We start from the raw sequence: 19,972 nt of genomic DNA on the forward strand, positions 1-19,972 counted from the left end.
AAAAGTGAAGTTGTTCATGTATTTTTTTTTCTTCATTTGATAATAAACAGCACTGAACGTTAGTCAGAAATCATTAAAGCAAGAAAACTTCTGAAAGGCAGTTTCTAATCATGTGTTCAAAATGAGATCAGAGGCTGACTCTGAGACTGCACTGTGGTTCAGTATGTCCTGTATCAACGCAAACCTCTACTGGAGCAGTGCACTTCCAAGGCACCAGTGCCCAGAGACCGACCCATTCCCCCATTCCCCAAAGGTCCAAGTCTGCAGCTGAGTATTGGTTGAGTTGACTGCTTACGCAGGACTCTCCAAGGCTCCGGCCTGGCCCAGAGCAGTAGGGGAATGCCTGACGGTGGAGTGCTGCAGAACAGGAGGGTTCAGAGATACTCGGCATGTGTAGAGAAGCACGTGAGAAGCCAGCTTGAAACTAAAAAGCAGCACTTCAAAGGCGCACCACACAGAGAGGAAGGTAGAAACCATTAGGCTTTGGTTGGTTCCCTTGCTGGCTGGATGTGCTTAGTGGACCTCACATTCCTGTTGCTTTCTGGTTTTCTCCCTGAGTACATTTATTGAAATATTGTGAAATATAATGGCCATTACTTTTGCTCTGAGATATTTAAAAAGCTTGGCAGGGTGAATCAGCAGAATTTGGTTTTATGAACCAGCACACTTCAACTAAGATAGATCCTCATGGATCCACCCTTTTCTAGTCTCCTTCAGTCTCTCCTCCAGGCAAACTGATAAGAAGGACATTAGATCCTTAAAGAATAAAAATATAAGGCTAGAAAAGGCTTATAGCTCAGTTCTGAAACTCTGTACTTAAGGAAATTGTGTTGCTGAAACACAAGCAGAAGACATTTGACTTAGGCAGCTGGAGAGTTTGATAAATATCAGAGTCAGTGATAAATATAACTGACATTGGACATTTAAAATTATCCTAAAAATAATCATGAATCAGTTGCAAATATTAAGTGAATAACGCATTCAGAACTCTGACATCTGGTTAATTTTCATTATTGAAATGACTTTATAAAATTCCTGCATGCTTTTTTTCTATGTCAAATTGCTGGGTATATTACACTTGTTATTGACCCTTCTATCAATCACTTTTACAAATACATAAAAAAGGGTCACTTACGATAAACAAATTCTCCCAAAAAGCAAAATGACACAACGACAGATGATTTTTTGATCAAGTCTTACAAACATGGCAGTAAATACAATTAGGAACTCCCATAGCAAAAGTTCTCGTGTTGGAGTAATCAAAGATGATTTATAATCTTCTTTGACTATGTATTTTACTACATGTGAATTAGATGTTACATAATAGTATCCTCTAATTATTATGTAATGTCATTATTCTTTATTTTCTCTCTCTCTCTCTCTTTCTCTCTCGCTCTCAATCTACCGCACAGCTACACAAATGCATTCTATGATAGTGAACACCAACACTGATCACTGAACCAAATAGATCTGATTGGCTGGCCACTGCAGAAGAATGTGCTACAGGCTACTGCCAGTGCTTGAGACACACCCTTGCTTTGCTCCGACACCCACTGTGACAAACTCAGTTATTCTCCACGACCTCCTGCCTGATACTGACAGGAAACTGACAGCTCCCCTTGGGCTTCAGGAGCCTGCAACAGTCATGTGGGATATGACTGATCATGGTGTTTATTAAAGTTAACCCTTCCCCACTTGACTCATCTTGTTCTCCACTAGTGAGTTCATGCAGCTGTCTTGCTAATATACTGTCGGGTGTTACACAGCTCTGTGGGAATGTGGCTGTGATTTGTTCCCACCAGTGCTGAACCCTCCTTATAAATAATTTTTGCTGTAATCCAGTCATCCAGTAATGATGGGTGTACATCACTCTTACTGTAGTCCAGTTATCCAGTAGTGATGAGCGTAGATAGAGCTGATTGACCTTCTCTGCTTAAACATACTCCAGGCAACTGGAGCAGACTGAAGACAGAAAGGACATAATGAATGTAATGAAAAAGTACTTTCCAAGGCTCAGCATGTGAAAATCTTTTAAAGGCTATTCTTTAAGGAAATTACATCAATTACACCCATCATTACTGGATAACCAGACTAAAGATAGAGCTTATGTATTTTGCACTTCTAGGCATCAGTATTGATCCCTGTATTTCAACAGTATTCTATTTCATTGGTATCTTGAACTCTAACCTCCTGTACTGGCTAGGTAAGTCGCTCTTGATAAGAGGGTCTAACGCTCTTGATAAGAGGGTCTAATAAGAGGGTCTAATGTCTAATGCTGTAAATGTAAATGTAAATTACATAGATTTAACAAACAGTGCTAACAGAAGAACCATAATAAAGATACATAACATTTTCCAGATGACTTTCTCTTAGGCTGAAATTTCCTGGTGCGCAAAGAGTCTCATTTCTGAATTCAATTATTTTAGTTAGTACTTTATTTAGACACATAGGAAATTTAAAATGTATAATGTGACACAATGTTTGCTTTTTCTTTTGGTTCTTTTTTTTTTAAAAGGAAAGGGGGGGTGGTGTTAAAATTTAAAAAGGGGGGGGTTCACATCTTTCACATATTTTTCGTATCTATTACTGCTTTATATATATATATATATATATATATATATATCCTCACATTATAAATTTCCCTTGTCAATATTATATATTGTAATTTTTCCACAAATAATGTAAATGTAAACACTCATACATAACTACATAAATTAGGTGTCAAGTTATTTTAAAGCTATTCTATTTTGATTGAAGGTAAGAGATCTATAAAATCTATCAGACTTCCAATTCACTAATATATATTTCTTGGCAGCTATACCAACTGGCAATACAAAGTACTTAAAATGTGAAACATTAACAAGGTCACATCACTTAACAACCAAATACTGGGATCAGAATTAAAGCTTGTATTGATTACTTCATATCTCACTTTGTGTATGAATTTCCAAAATTACTCCAGCACAGAACATCTCCAGAGCATATGAATCATCATTATTGACTTTTGTTCTACTTTAATTTTGCAAAGGTATTTATGTACAGCAACCTTTATTCAGAACAGAGTGATATTTAATGGTTGACTCTTTTTGCATTTGAAATTCATAGCTGGTGTTTTTTTTGGGTTTTTTTTCTAAAATTTGAATTCAGTATTTCTTGTCAGGTGGCAGTATCAGAGCAGCAGAATGAGCTCTATAGACACGCCTACATGCCCACAGCCACAATACATATTGAATTGAGGTTATGGATATCAAACATTCTAGAAAAAGCTTAGCCTGTTGGGATGGATTTTAGCCTGAAATATGTATGGTTTTTCATTGTTATTAAAATGCATAATGAGTCTATATAATTTTTCAGATTCTGTGTGTGGAAGTAAAAAACTGTCTAAAATTATTCTGCTGTCAGTTATGTAAACATGAAAATGAGAGGTGGATGATCAAGATGGAAAACGTCTGGCTACTGGACTCCACATTAGCTTTGGACACGCCCTCCAAATGCAGCAGCTTTCTGCATAAGAAAACAACAGCCTTAGCTCCTCCCCTGGCCCCTCCCCTGATCCCGCTATTGGTCATGGGGCTGGAGTGAAATCCCAGAAGAGACAACAGCCACTTCCTCAGAACACTGAGTGCACATTCCTCACATTCTGTCTGACCTCCACAAACAACATTCCAGCTTGGGAAAAGGCACTTTATTTCTCCATGATGTCTCATCTCTTTTTTTTGTCTGTCTGTCTGTCTCTCTCTCTCTCTCTCTCTCTCTCTCTCTCTCTCTCTCTCTCTCGCTCTCTCTCTCTCTCTCTTTCTACTCTCTTTCTATACTCAGATTTAGATTCAGCATCTATCAGAGCAGAGCTGGTTATATTTCCAGCACAGTGGAGACTCAGCAGAGATACATCCAGATACTTGTCAGGTCAAGTTTGTATTGCAGACTATTCATGCAATGCATGCAAGATACATTAGGAGAGAGACCTAGGACAGGCCAACAGAACAAGATGCAATGTTCCACTGACCAGTCATTTAAAGAAAGAAAAAGAGAGACTACTAACCCAGTATATAGATCCTTCTATTTTAAGAGAGTTATGTGAGAGCACCTTGTCTAAACCTAAAAGGAAAAGGAAAGCTGTGGTCCAAAAGTCAGGAATCTGTTAGTGGGAACTGCACACAATCATATCAGTTAATTTGAGCTATTTCCTACCCATGTGACCCTAACATTTTGACAACAGGATGCACAAATGGGCTTTGCATGCATTGACAGACACTGGCTACCATCAGGGTAGTTACAGCTTTAGAGCTCAGGTTTTAGATCGACATGAAGACAGCCGCAACATGAGCATGGATGTGAAGTCTTGACATGACTTTCATATCAGTTCCTAAGGGCAACATCTACTAAGAGAAGGCTCCTTTTAAGGGTGTCAGCACTGCATTTAGAAGTTTTCTCCATGTCTGATTATATAATTGATGTTTCTCTTGATGATCTTTGGCTGATATAATATTGTTTAAGGGGAGAAGGGGTGTGTTTGTTATGAGTACCAGAAAGAGAGTGAGTGAAAGAGAAAGAGAAAGGAAGTGAGAGAGAAAGAGAAAGAGAGGGAGTGAGAGAAAGAGAAAGGGAGTGAGAGAAAGGGGAGAGAGAGAAAAAGAGAAAGGGAGTGAGAAAGAAAGAGAGGGAGACAGGGAAAGAGAAGAAGTGAGAGAAAGGGAGAGAGGGAGAGTGAGAGAAAGAGAAAGAGAGTGAGAGAAAGAGAAAGAGAAAGAGGGAGAGTGAGAGAAAGAGAGAGAGAGAGAGTTGCGAGTGCATACTAGTTCCTCCGCCCAGTGTGTTGGTGAATTCTTTCTGTCTGTGGTTCTAAGTGTTCCAGGATGGGGAAAGAGATCGAGGAGAGAAAGAGAGGAAAGAGAAAGATATTACCTGTAATTAGACTGCTGATCCAAAGTTTCACAAATACAGACAGAAAATACACAAGATGGCCAAAAGTATGTGGACACTTGACCATCATCCCATTCTTACTGGACAGCTCATTCCAAAACCTTAATATGGAGTTGACCCTCAGCTCTATTTCTAGCTATAACAGCTTCCACTCTGATGATGCTGCAGTGTGTCTGTGTGAATTTGCACCCGTTTAGTCAAAAGAATATTTGTGAGGCCAGGGACTGATGTTGAACGAGGTTTGGTTCACAGTCAGTGTTTTAATTTATTTCAAAGGTGTTCACTAGGGTTGAAGTCAGAGTTCTGTGCAGGCCACTGAAGTTCCTCCACAGCCACCTCATCAGAGCATGTCTTTATGGGCCTTACAATGTGGAGAAGGTCACAGTCATGCTGGAATACGAAAGGAAAGCATAGGGAAGCATATAAATAATTATCTGAAATATCTTTGTATGCCGTAGCATTAACATTACCCTTCACCGGAACTAAGGGGCCTATCTCAAACCCTGAAAAACAACCTCAGGTCAATATCCCTCCTCCACCAAACTTTACTGTTTGGACTGTGTATTCAGGTAGGTAGTGTTCTCCTGGCATCCACTAAACCCAGATTCATCTATCAGATTAGCAGATAGTGAAGCGTGGAAGCTAGAGAACAAATTTCGTCTACTCCTGAGTCCAGTGGCGTCATGCTTTACACCACTCCAGTTGACACTTGGCTTTGTGTATAGTGAGCTTGGGCTTGGGAAACCCATTTCATAAAGTGCCTGACACAGAGTTCTTGTGCTGATGTCGTTTCCAGTAGCAATCAGGAGCTCCGTAGTAAGCCTTTGCAGTTGACAAGGGCAGATCTGGCATAGCTGAAATTTCATAAACTGACTTGTGACAAAGATGGCATCCTCAGACAGTGCCATGTTTAAATTCACTGAGCTCTTCAATATGACAATTATACTGCAAGTGTTTGTCTCTGGAGCTTGCATGAATGACTATGTGCTTAATTTTAAACACCTCGTAGATATTGGCAGGGCAAACATCTGCACTTAATAATTGAGGGGTGGTGTATTAAAATACATTAGAACACATAAATTAAAGGTAAATTACAGATGAAAAAACAGTGTTTGTGTAAGAGTCTACCAGGAATGCTGCTTGCAGCAAGCATAACCTACTGTACACAGCTGAAACGTGGTGGCGTTGACTCTCCCATACTCACAGGCCAAGCCCCACAGTCTTATTCCAGAGTCCATCGCCCTCTCTGTACATGTAGCCAAGTGGAAAACAGCCACCATCATTCAGAGGGGGTGACAACATGCCCTGGATCAAAGGCCCGCTGTCGGTCTCTCCTCAGGGCGTCTGCCCTGACTATTTCCTGCCGGTCTGGTGTTTCGCTCTGGGTGCTAGACACATGAGATTGGGTGGTGTTTAGCTTGGAATGCTTGGCCTCGGCCACGCCATTGGTCATCCACTCTGTTGCAAATGTACATTGCCATGACAATAGTTTTCCCTCCAGAGAGGGCAGAGTCATGAAATGACTATGTTGAGTTATGCCATCTTCATTTAGGGTCTTAAGAGACACTGTCTTGCTGTTTACGGGGGAAGTGTGCAGGATACTGTAGGCTTAGGTAGTAACCAAATATATTTAACAGGATATAATCAGGACAGAAAAAAGGTAACGATTCCATTGAAGTTATAAAGATTCTATCAGACAAAAGAGCAGTAATTAGATTACTGGTACATTTTAAATGGTGATTAATAGCTGGATTAAATTGCAACTTAAAGATCACGTACTCTTTTTAAAAAAAATTTTCTTTCCTTCTGAAGGGTTCCCATGTTACACTGCAACAGCAACAGCGTAGAATGTTTTGAGTTTTTCTGAAGATGAATTGTGGATTACTGGAGTTCAAACAGCCAGCCACGGACATTCTTTTGCTATATCCCATAATCATTATGAGATGATCATCTCCTGCTGCCTATACACTAGCTATAATGCAGTGAGTGAAGAGATGTCACCCGGATCACGATCCACTTTTCAAGATATGCCCACTTCTCAATGTGAGTAATATCCTCTGCAAGTTTTTAAAATAAACAAAATCGTGGGAGAGTGTTTAGGCGGTATATTCCAAGAATTGGAACGGTTCAGTATGAAAAACTTTGTTCTCACCAGTCCCAAAACTATAGCCAAGCTGTCTGAAATGTTTACACTGGTGGAGCCTACCAACGTGATAGGAGTGTAGGGACCAGCCATTCTGTAGCAAAAGACCTTTTGTTGTTAAAGGGACAACTTTTATGGTCTTTTGTTGTTAAAGGGACAACTTTTATGTCCTAAATGCTCATGAGGCTGCAAAGAGCAAATACAGCAAAACCTCCATCTCTGCTTCAGCCCTGCCTGCTCTTCCACACAGAGAGGAACAGGCCAGGCTGTAGAGAGGAGGGTTTACAATACACGCTACTCTTCAGATCTTTCTTCAGACATGGTAGGCTTTGGATCATCATAAGTATTTATTTTCACAATAGTTAATTTTTAATTTTTTAATTTTTTAAATAAATCTGTACAAATACCCAAGATTACATTTATTTGTCTATATCACAAATCTATACAAAGGTTCAGATGATATATTTATTGTGTTTCTCTGTTCAAAACTACACAATAAATATATATACAAACAATCTGATTATCTATTAATTGTATGTTTTTGATTTATTCTGATTAAAATTTGGTTCAATTTGACTACAGGGACAGTCCAGAGTCAGTCCTTTAAGGAAGGCACACCAAGAACTACTACTCTGTCCTCTGTTTAAGACAGCAGCAGTATTGTTTTATTTTCTGACACATGAAGGAAAGTTCTTTTCCCAAGCAAGTTATCCTGCATGCATATTACTATTTATTATTATGTAGGTCAATTGTATGTCTTTCATGAATGTATATTGGTATATTACCATTGTAATTATGTAGAGGTAATATAAACATGGTTGCATTACATATATTAATATTTATTTAGGTTACAGATACATTTTTAACAGGTATTCAGTTATTTGTAATAGGCTAAATTTTTAAAACAACCCTCCCAACCCTGAAGATATGTAAAACAATGCTGCAAAGCAGCAGTGAACTGCAGTCAGTTCAAACATGTGTGGCTCCTCCCTGTGCATCAGACTTACTTCAGGAAAAACAGAACCGATTACCTGCAGCATAGCAGTGTTTGGGCACAATGACCAACTAACTGGTCATCCATCTTTGCCATCTGTAAAGGAGTATGAAACATTTGGCAGTGACTGACAAGCCAGTGGTTACCCTGGTTAAGATGGTGATAAGTTTCAAGACCAGGCCCACTTCACTGGTGTCCCAGTGGCTTGTGGCAGCACACACACCACACACTCACACGAGCACAGTGGTTTGTACACATCTGATCATAGGGCAGCTGGTGCTGTTAATTCAAGAAAAACAGCCTGGCTGTATCTGAGTGATCTCTGGGCCCTGCAAGTCACTGCAGTGCCTGCGGGATATCTGCTGTTCGTCATGGTGAGTGAGAGAATGCGCCTTTGTTCCTTTCTGAATGAATGTGGGTCCAGTGTTTGACCTTGAGGCACTCTCTGAACCTCAGTGATTTCTCTGCAAAATGTCCCACACAGGCACATTGCACAAGCCTTGGTTTCATGAGTAGACTCTACAATGCTCAGCAGCTGCTCTGAAATGCACTGTCATATGTTTTAGCTCTGGATAGAGCTATAGGCCAAATTTAACAGCTGTGTGCTGAACTGTCCAATGAAATCCTCATGGTTACCCATTTATGCTGCATATTTAGAGGGACACTTATTATATGATGTCCATGAGTTCTTTCTTCTTTAATCACAAAATGACATTGGATATTTCTTTGAACCATCAGCTGACTTTTTGCCATCTTATAAACATGAACACAAACCATAAAAAGCACAGCCACATGTCCCACGAATGACCCTTTGCACTAACCTGACGTGAGGCTGGCAGGGAGTGAGCAAGACGCGAGGTGACAAAGACGTTTCTTTATTCTCTGTTGCAGAAGAATTCCAATGAAAAAGCAAAGTGGCGAACTGGCTAGAAAGCACAAAACAAATGTAAAACACACTGGCAGTAATACTTGAGGTGCGGAGATGCTGAAGAGCAGCAGTAAACTCTGAGCATCATCTCAGGCATGGTACAGGGGAGCAACATGCAGCGCTGGAGGAGACTACCTTTGGGCTTAAATAGGGGAGAAAACAAGCGAGGCAAAACAAGACACAGGTGCTCGTGTTCAGTAATCAAGTGATTAGGAACAGGGCAGGTATGGTGTGTGTTTATGTGTGTGTGTGGCAGTGTGCCTGGCACACCATGACACCTGACATCATTTGTCACACAAGAAGAAGAAAAGGTCACCATACCTTATATAAGTCTATTGTCTGGATTCTCATCTAGATGATCTCAGGTGAATGCGCTCATCTCTGATGCTAAGGTGCAGTAAATCCTCCCATAAGCACACTGGGGCTTTGGGTCTGATGAGCAGGTAATATCCAAGATCTCAAACTATATTTCAGACATTTCTGTTTTACCTCCTCATTCTAGAGAATAATATATCCCCTAAGAAGCCAATGGTAAGTTAAAACATTTCCCAGCAATCACAGATGAGTTAATACTGGTTGTTTGGTCCTTCTATAAGAAAAAAGACCAAAGTCAACAACATAAAATATGAAAAATTGAGAAAGAAAATCTGCACACAAGTTTCACAACCCATCATTTTCTTTTTTATAGTTAAAAAAAAGTTTCACTTAATTATCATGCCATTTCTCTGAATAGATCTCCTTTTACACATGGCATGCTTCGCTCATACTTTTTTCTTTTCTTTGGCAGGGCACATTTGCTGCAGCTGACACCAATTCTGATTGGCTGGATGTGATACAGTCAGTGGTCAGCTGTTTCCAAGATTTACAGCTGCTGATCCTTCATTAACTGTAACTCTTAACACAGCCAAAATAGTCTTCAGCGCAGTTATATTATTTTAATTTGAGACATGTGGTGTGGTTTTACCTCTGTAAACCTTTAGAGGTACATCTACACATTTAAAATGTGTTCTCGATTTGAAAAAAAAAATCTAAAGATAGTATTTATTTTGCTTGGACAAATGCACTGTAAAATGCACCAGCACATTTGTGCAGTTAGAGATGCATGTGGATGGATACAGTAGAACGTGCATGATGATTCTTAAGCAAACAGAAGGCTTAAAAATGCAGTGAGAGAAAATGCCGTCTGTAGGAAAAAATGAGTGCAGATACTGGGCATGTTAAACGCTGACGAATGAATACTTGTTTCATAGTTGAAAAGTTTCACATGCACACTTGCACCATCTGCTGTTTACTAAGTGATTAGCAGACAACAGTGTTCATCTCTTCAAATCCATGAGTCTCCCTTTTAATTTTTTTAAATAATTTTTATTATACAGAATATAATAAATAATATACAAAATTTAAATATTTTATTGTATATAACTCATTTTTATTTATTAAACTGATAGAACTGTTTTAAGGAATTATCATGTTATTCAAAAGTTTACAAAAGGTCATGGCAATAATTTCCATAAAATCTTTTTTATTTATTTTAGTTTTTAATGGATGTAATTAATTATTTTTTTTGCAAAGGATGCAAATGTCTGTCATTTTTCAAAACATTTTGGAAAACAAATGTAAAAGTACATAAAGCCTAAAATGAAACTAGATCAATAGATCAATCTGCTTAATTGGTAAATAAGTAATACATACCACACTCAAGCTGGAGTGCACTAGACGCAAGTGCAGAACACAAATTTGTCCAAGTTTAGCCAGCCTGGGAAAAACATGTTCTTTAAGAGTTAATGTTATCCAAAAACAATACCAAAACAAACAAACAAAAATAATATCACAACAGACACAAAACAAACAAACAAACATGAAAACAAAATCTGGTATCTTTGTTTGGGTATAGAGATTGTTCAGTTCCACTTTTTAAAGAATGAACAAAATTTATAAACCTAAATCCTGAGTTATTTTATAGTGTGTAATTAAATTATATCTAATGTTCCAATCAGCAAATTATTGTTTTTAAAGTGAGGTGCATCAACACTTATTGGAGACACTAGCAACTTTAAAATTCCTTACAGAATGCAATGAACTTGGACAGAAAAAAATCTAATAATTTCTACTAATTTCTCTCAAAAAAAGGAATAGTCCCTATTGGTCTAGCCCCAAATGCCATGTTAAAAAGAAATTAAATTATAATAGTTTGATTCTGCTTTAATAATGAAAACAATTTCTGGACCAATGTATGTACATGTGAAATCTTACAGTTAAAAAGGAGGAAAGCATAACTGTCTCCCAATGAACCAAATGCATAGAAGTAATAGGACATTATCCTCAGAATAAACTGTCCTTAATTTCACAACCTTTATCAAAGAAAACCTGAAATGATAAATATTTTTCTATATATATTTGGAAAACTTCCATTCAATATCGTCTTCATACCTAACATTCTTCAACATTATCTTATGATGAATATGATAAAAATATGACAGAAAAATCTATACCACCTAATGAAAATGATTTGAGAATGTATAAATGTATAATCCATGGGTCAATTTACTACTGATTACTACTACTGAAGTTATTGAGGTGGTTCAGGGTAAAGCAAGTCCACTGGGCAGACAGAGACCTCCACGCCTACATTTCTGGCTGAGATGCTCTCTAAAATGTATACATGGAAGTGATATATTTTACAAAATAAATCATCAGGAAAGTGGAAGTCTCCAAGCACAGTTGAGAAAAAAGCAAAGTCACTTGACAGAACCATCTAAGTTGGATCAGAACTCAGACACGACCTCAGGGACCAGGAATGTATCATGACTGGTAATGTTAAAATTATAAAACACACATTTATACATTTTACACCCTCTTGAAATACACTGCCGCAGGATTCTTATTACCAATGTCACATATTTTCCTGTGTCTAAAGATATAAATGCATTTTCTCTAGAAGTGGGATTTGAACACTAATTTTCCAAAGAGCTCCATTTCACTTGTGGAAATAAAACCAGTAATTGAGAATAATGACCTCAACTTCAGCTTCCTGACAGCCAAGAGGGATGTAGTTAACACAGACAGTGCTGACTCACTTTCTGTCTGTGGCTTCAGTAATGTATACTTCACGAAATTGTTCAGTGCCTTAAGTCAGTCCAGTGGATATATGTAGAAAATCTCAGATGGGTCAGCCACACGACAGAAGCACAGAGGGGATTATAGTACAATGTGCTGCAGATTAAATATTACAACAATATCATATCTGAAGAATATATATATCTCCCCCGAAACATATATTGAAATTTTTTGCTTTTTAATCATGACACAATCTAATATGAATTTAGTTAATATGGCTGAGAATCAAATGACTTTACAAAACTATTTAATTTATTTCACAAAAATACTGTGGGCATGATGAGGACAAAAGCACATAATTTATATAAAACTCTAAAATGTATTATTATTTTCTAAGTTAATATAAACAAAACTACAAATTATTTTATGGCAAAAATCTGTTAACGATTAAAAAAAGTTTTTTTTCAAACATATAAGGCTATGTTCATGTCCAAAAATTAAATCAAAAGTTAGGAAAATTATTTAAAGTCTAGATCAGATGAATTGCATAATTTCTCCAACTATTTGAAGATCACTACACAAATATTTCTGACAAACTGTGCTTTGACTGAAGGACAACTTCAGCATTTTTGCAAATAACCTCATGATTTACTGAGAGTAATCACATCAAAAATATATAAAAATTTCAATGAGCAAGAGAGATTTAATTCTGTATGAGTTAAGTCACTGGAATAGATACATAAGCACAAGTAGACACTAGCCCTAACTGCATGTTTAATACAGGTATTTTATGCAAGTTCTTATGAATTTATAATTGCGAGATCATATTAATTGTAGCTGACCAGATAAAAAATATCAGTTTTGATATCAGATTTGTGTGACCAAACAAAACAGAGCTACCAGAAAAAACTGCACCTCATTTTCCACTAATTACCATTTGTTGCTCCACTGAGGGTTAGGTGTTTGAAAAAGTGAGAAAAAACAAACATAAGTATAGCTTACATTTGTGAGGTGATGCAATCTTCACTATAAAGATCTTCTTCATTGTCACTATAAAGATGATCTACTAATGTAGAAAACCCTGAAAACCCAGTTTATGGGAGATGTGTCTACATGCACTGCCTGCATCACAATGAAGGGAAGAAAAGCACAATTATTTGCCACAATGTTGATATTCTCCTAGAACACTAGTATGGCTAAAGACCTTTATAACACTATTAGGAATGATGTGAAGAAGCTCCCATACACATTCTCAAAGTCCTGTGTGTACGAATGCCAATATACACTCATCATCAAAAGAATATGACAAAAGAGAGTTCTAATTTCTGTCTCTCTCATACCCAGTACTGGTTTTTTTTCAGGACTGGGTTTGTTGTCCGACAGTGTTGCAGTAATTCAGGATCTGCCTCTTTGGATTCCATGTTTGACATGGGGATATTGTTGGCTGGATCCGTTTTCCGGAAGGTTTCCTGGCTTATCTCTCCATTCTTCGGTTTGGCGGCTGCTGTCTGGACATTGTGCTTCCCTGTCTTGTTACGTCTCACCAAATAGTACACCAGTAGACCAGCCAGGAGCAGTAGAGCGAGGATGACTAAGATGGGGATAAGAACAGCCCATAGAGAGTTTCGCCTATAAACAGGAGACCTGTGAGAGCCAGTGGAGGCTGTGGTAGGGCCCATTCCATATGGCCATTCCCCGTCTCCTCTCCCCATGGAGTCAGGCTGGTCAGCCTTACTCTTCTCATTGCTAGACTCAGCAGGGGGAACTTTTAGGATTGTGGCATTGTAGACCACTGCAGGGTCATAGGGAGCTGTCTTAAACGAGAGAATACACTCTGCAGGAAGAACTCCAGGTGCTCTGAGGAGGAAGCGAGCCTCATCCTGGCTCTGATCCTGATCTTGCCCTTTGCCCCTTGGACCCTGGGTGGTATTCAGAACCTCTAGAGCTACCCGTCCCTCATCCAGGTCTCTCTGTGTGAAGGACTTGACAAGCTGGCCTTCTGCCGCCCCTCCTCTCCTCACGAATCTCGCTCCTCTTGGTTGCTGGGTCACGCTGAAGGTTGGAGATGTTCTGGTTTTGTTGGCAAGTGGGGTGGCATCTAAAAGCTTTCTGTCAACCAGGACTGTAGCACCTTGTGGTAGCAGTGGATTCTTGGCAACATTTGCTAAAGGCTTTACAGTGATGTTGAGAGCAAAGGAAACATTAGCAGCTCTGCTTCGGGCCACAAAAGCAAAGGTGTCATTAGAGGAAGTGGACTTGACAAAGCGGACACTCACCCTGCCCTCCTTGATCTGCTTTTGGGTGAAGGCAGAGGTTGGCTGCCTGTCCACCATCACTGTTGCATACATAGGGACATTTGTGATCTTATAAAGCACGTCCTCCTCTATGGGCCCTCCTGTAGAAGCTTTCAACATGCCCTCTGTGATTGGTGTTTCATCATCTCCTTGCTTCACATGGATCTCCTGCACTTTGCTCAGCACAAGCTTCTTTGCCAGGATGCCAATGTGCAATGTATGCGGCTCAGTGCGATGCTTCCCGTCAGAGACAGTGAACTCCATGAAGCCATCGGACAAGCTGCCATCACTTATGAATGCTACCCGGGCCATGTTCACATCCTCCTGCGTGAACTGCTGGATCCTGTTCCCAGTGTCCATATAAATCACATAACCATTGGTGGGGCTCTTCGAGATGGTAAATGTCACCTCATCTGGCCCGCTGTCTTGGTCGATGGTGTTGAGGTACTGCTTTGACAGCACGGTGGTGGAGCCCTGTAGGGCCTCAAGCAGCAGGTCTAGGCTGACCAGCTCTGGAGGGCTGGAGTCTCGTCGTCTGATGGAGATCAATAATATCTCCTCCAGCACCACGGCTCCTGGCGCGGCCTGAGGTGAGCGCCCACTGGGGTTTAGGCGCACGCGGAAAGAGAAGCTGTCTGAGGGCGCCCCCGAGTCATCGTGGTAGTACTCCAGCTCCCCTCTTCTAATGTCCTCTTGCTGGAAGTAGGGGGCATCTCGGGTAAGATGAGTGGCCCCCAGCATGAGCCGGCCATGCATGGGGAACTGCTGCACCTCAAAAACGATGTCCTGCCCTGCTTGCTTCTCCTTTGGCAAACTCCCCAGCAGGTTAGATGCATCCAGAATAGAGCTGTCGATAACTTTAGACTGACCCTGCACCACTGACATACCTGAAATATGACCCCAGAGCAACACATCAGAAACATTTCAGCAAGAAACTGGGTGGCATTCAGACAAGATCCTAAAGATGAACAGATATTCTTCATCCTGTTTGATGCCACAGAATTGCACAATTCATGAGTAAACAGAACGTCAAGTGGGGGTGTTTATATATGCATCTGACAGGCAAGTATTTGACGGAATCAGTGTGGTACCTTTGTTCTTCCACAGCTGTGAAGACACGTTGTGGTTGGCAGTGTAGTATGACACGATCACAGGGAGTGTGTGGAGAAGCTGTGCTGCTGGTGGAGCTGAGAGCTTGAGCTCGACGGTGTCTTTCACTAACCAGAAGGGCTCCGAGGGCATCTGGTGCTCATAATACACAGCATGAGCATCCAGCTGACAGATAAATATATAAACAAAATGGACAGATAAAATAATCTGTTTATTTAAGAGTCCTCCTATTTACATTGTGAATCAAAAGCCTCACCATCACATGTTGTCAAGCCATCCAGACCCTATTTTAAATAAAGTATAAAATAGACATTGGTCTACATCTTCTGTTTCTCAATATATCTCACACACTGAATCAATATGCCACCTTTCTATACTACTCTGACATTACTCAGAATTCTGAGTAACAGCATAAATGAGTCTGCATTGTTGCAGAAGCCTTTAAAGCCAAACTCTGATTCGACTTCTGTAACAATGCAGATCTGTTATTATGTGCACCTATAAAGTGTTTTTGGTGTAATTCAAACACTAGGAATTCCTTTTGCTTATTACAACTTTGTTTTAAATGCACTATATATAAGAAAAAGTATCATGTTTGTTTGCAAGTATTTTGTCCCATCTGTTGAATATATGGTTACAGTAGTACTTCTGTGAGTGGATTCCGAAGAACTGAGTAAAACCATAGTAGAGTTTTTGTTGTGTTGGACTGCAGAACTGGTTTCTGGGGTGAGCCTTCACTCTGAGATCATTCTGTCCTGAACTTGAACTCCTGCTGTTAATGTGCTATGGCATTTTAGTCCAGAATGGAATCCCAGACATCACACACTGATTCACAAATTTATTTGACTGGCATTCAATTGACTTTAGTTACAGAAAAGAGCAAATCATTCAGCTCTTTCAAATGACAGAAAATACAATTAAAAGCCTTCGGAAAAGGCTTGATTTTGATAGATTTAAGCAGTTAATGCTTAGTTGAGCCCTTTAGCAGTCATTAAAGACCCTTAAACGTACAACAGTACTCCCTGGTGGCTGGAGAAGGTTTAACATGAGTGTTTAAAATGACTTAGAAATACTAAAAGCATATTTATTTAAAACACACTGAAACAGTAATATGAATCTGAAATGAAGTCACCTCAGTTTGTGTGAAATTTGTAATTTCTTCAAACTGTCCACTGTGGTTGGGTTTAATGAGACGTCCAAGGCGTGGAGGCCTCATAAGAGAGTAGCTGATTTCATCTCCATCCTCACTGGTCACTGCTCGCAGGACATCCCCACTGATCACCTGTCTGGTGCCTGAGAGAACATTAGAGCAGATAAATAAGTAAGTAAGTAAATAAATAAATAAATAAATTCAATATAATATATATTCTATATACATATAATATACAGATGAACGAATATTTCATTTGTCGTGGTACCCTTAAAAGCACAGCATTTCATGTAGGCTAATGCCTACACTCCATGTTAAACTTTCTTTTAACGTCTGCTCCTCCTCCATTTTATTTTCTGCCATGAGCCATGTACATAAAAAATATCACTGCACATTCATCAATGAGGAGGAATGGGGTGCTTTCAGCTTTCTTATCTCTAGTAAGAGAAGGACCCACAGGGCCACAGTGAGAGATGAGTTTGGACTCTGTGTGTCCCTGCCTGGGGTCTGTTCTGCTTTGCTGGGTTTAGCTGTGGAGAATGAGTTTGTCACAGGCAGCCCACCTGGGAAAACCAAAAGCTCGCCATGCGCTTCAACAGAGATGCTGAGCTGTCTGGCAGTGATGACAAAGTGGTGGAGAGGAGAGGTGTGGTCCCCGTCCGTCACTGTAAAGCTGAAACCACCAGATTCAGATCCTGAGGGGAGAAACAGTTTACGTTAGTCAAATATGTACGCTTAACAAATTCTCTGACACATCTGCTTTGAGGTTCTTTAGTCTGACTCAGGTAAGACCATCTCTCATCATTTCACTGGCTCTACATTCAACTAAAAATCTTTAAAAAAAAACTTTTTAAAAGTGGATGATTTTAGGTTACATTATGCAAGATAAGAGGCTACAGATAGTACTTAATATAATTTCTTCTGTGCCTTTTTGTGTTTTTTGAACCCTGTGCTGCCATTAAGATCCCTGTGAATTTTTAAACATTTTTTTTAAGCATGTATAGATTGTAACCAGAGCAGTACACTATCATTGCGACCCAATGGTGCAAACCACATATGCACTAGTTTGAGAATATTAGGCTTCAGCATCACTCTTGTGAACAGTCCTTTCCTACAACCTCAAATTTCTATAGAAGGCAATTACAAACAATGCTATACGATCAGAGGTCACTAAAATGGAAATTTTGCAATCATGCATATTTGGTCAAAATATCAAAATATTAAAATATATATCTACCAAAACTAATGTATTGTTAAAAACTCTTAGGATAAATCGTTTCATTGAGTGTAAAAGAGTGATAAAGGTATTTGATTAAGAAAGTGTAAGGACCTTTGTAATAGACTACCTTGATGGATGAAAATAACATCGCCGCTGTTGATCTGTGCTTGGGAGAAACTGTCAATGCTGTCATCAGGTGAATCTTTAAGAGCAACGATTCCATTGGTCGGTGCCTCTATGGTATAAACCAATTCTTCTGGAGGGGTATCCAAATCTTCTGTGCTCAGTGTTGCGCTCGTGATTTCTGATTCTTCACCAACAAGAACCTGGGGGCGTGGGGATGGTGAATGGGAGTGTTTTTAGTCGGGGGTTAGTTTGTGAGGTGAGAAAGAGAGAAACAAACAAGATTAGTAAACAAACAAACAAACAAACAAACAAACAAAAATCTGATCTAGAGGAAAATAAATCCCTAACAGTATTTGATAGTTTGTTGTGGGCCACAGCAACCTGGCGTGCTATCCAAAGATAACGCATGCTGCACTGGGGGACTAAGTTCTCAGCCTCGCTGGGCCCTAATGGACCCATAATGGCTGAGAAGCTGAATGGAACATTAATCGAAAGAACCGGAGCAGATCTCCCGAAAGAGTTTCTTAAATAGCGAGAGTCAGTGGGGAGAAGACATAGGCACGCACTGAAAGACTTATATTGATTTCCTCAACCTTGCTCTCCTCTGCTGTTTCCACCATGCTCTCTCCAGACAGTACCAGAGAGGAATGGAAGACCAAAACAAGCTGGCGGAGGAATCCAATTCACAATGCAGCAGCTAAACAAGATAAGCAAGGTCTACAAAGCAAGGTCTACAATTCCATTAACTTTTAGAGAAGCTTTTTCCACACCGTGCATGTTTCAAAAATTTATTTAAACACCATAAACAAAGTGCAATACCCTGTACAAAATGCTCATCTTGGCTGCCATTTAGTCTGTGGTAATGTGAGCTTTATGTAATTTATAGGTCAATGTGCCACGATCACCAGTGTATGTAAATTTTAAATGGACTCACTTATGCCCTCTAGTGCCTATGGGGAGCCTTGCATTGTATACCATTTCCTGAATGAAATTCATGTCATCTACCACGTGGTGGCAGTCTTAGTACATTTGTGCCCTGAAGCTTTGGCCAGTATAATTTTGGACCACAATTATCTTCCAAATTGTGTAGGAAATTGATGTTTCTTCATAATCGATGTGTAATGCATATAATATTGATTGGATGCTATCCAGCACATTTAATTTCAGCTCACAGGGGGAAGAGACCTGTGTTTGAGAGTGACTTAACAAGCCATTAAAGTGAGTAACAATCACTTTCTGATTTAAACTGCTGTGTCCCCTAGAGTTTTTAGTTACCACAGTGCTGAGCCTGCACATGCTGCTAATGTGTGTGTGTGTGTGTGTGTGTGTGTGTGTGTGTGTGTGTGTGTGTGTGTGTGAATTTGAGGGTGTGTTTATCTTTTGTATTTGTGTATGTGATGGGAACTTGGGGGGCTGATTGTAAAATGAGTCAAAGCTACACTCAAGTGAGAGAGCTGGAGAGAGTTCATAGAATAGATTGATGGGCTGCTGAGTGCGTGAGCGTGTGATTGGATGGAAGCTGTCTAATGAGTACCAGCTGGAATTTGACTGGGCAGGATCTGGAGCCTTGAGCCTGAGTCACCACCATGTTATTCATCATGTCTGATCATCTGCTGCAGGTCAGACAACACTGCAGCTCACTACTTTACATCAGCACATCAGAACAGCACATCAGAGAGGAAGAAGAGAGAGAGAGAGGATCTTTAAACTGGAATCATGCATTTAACTATTTATTATTTCCTCTTCTGCTTCTAGTTCTTGTTCTCTTTTCTTTTTGCTTCTTTTGTCGTGGTGACTTCAAGTATTCTTTCATGCTAATTACAGTTCTTTTCATGTAAATTATCATTAAAATATAGTAGAGTTCTTAATTTCCTTAATATTGCAAAGGTTAATTCATGTTGTTTTAAAATGAATGAATTAATATAAATAAATATGGTCATGCCAATAAAGCTTACTGAGTTGAATTGAGAGAGAAAGAGAGGAAGAATGACAGATTATCGATTTACTAAGAGAATCACAGGCAGCGTT

The 19,972-nt window shown here is 39.5% G+C and overlaps 1 protein-coding gene and 1 long non-coding RNA gene across 3 annotated transcripts in view; one reads left to right on the top strand and one right to left on the bottom strand.

Annotated features, from left to right (window-relative positions):
- The first annotated feature begins 2,623 nt into the window (after window positions 1–2,623).
- LOC145657479 (uncharacterized) lies at window positions 2,624–19,901 on the top strand. Of its 2 annotated transcripts, XR_014123167.1 has the most exons (4): window positions 2,624–6,583; window positions 6,736–6,966; window positions 18,576–19,162; window positions 19,564–19,901. It is a non-coding gene; the product is annotated as an uncharacterized LOC145657479 (long non-coding RNA). The 2 variants fall into 2 exon arrangements; XR_014123168.1 differs by lacking the exons at window positions 18,576–19,162; window positions 19,564–19,901 and adding an exon at window positions 9,776–9,886 and having other exon boundaries at window positions 6,736–9,431.
- The window catches only part of cspg4 (chondroitin sulfate proteoglycan 4), a 45,519-nt gene continuing 35,993 nt past the window's right edge, over window positions 10,447–19,972 (bottom strand). The window contains exons 6-10 of the mRNA XM_027004064.3: window positions 17,946–18,144; window positions 17,163–17,294; window positions 16,582–16,742; window positions 15,431–15,614; window positions 10,447–15,226 (exon numbers count right to left, since the gene is read on the bottom strand). Coding sequence (XP_026859865.3) covers window positions 13,380–15,226; window positions 15,431–15,614; window positions 16,582–16,742; window positions 17,163–17,294; window positions 17,946–18,144 — 2,523 coding nt within the window. The 3' untranslated portion in view covers window positions 10,447–13,379. The remainder of the gene's footprint in view (window positions 15,227–15,430; window positions 15,615–16,581; window positions 16,743–17,162; window positions 17,295–17,945; window positions 18,145–19,972) is intronic.

This window comes from Electrophorus electricus, chromosome 4 (assembly GCF_041902795.1).
Source record: "Electrophorus electricus isolate QZ-2024a chromosome 4, ASM4190279v1, whole genome shotgun sequence".
NCBI lineage: Eukaryota > Metazoa > Chordata > Actinopteri > Gymnotiformes > Gymnotidae > Electrophorus > Electrophorus electricus.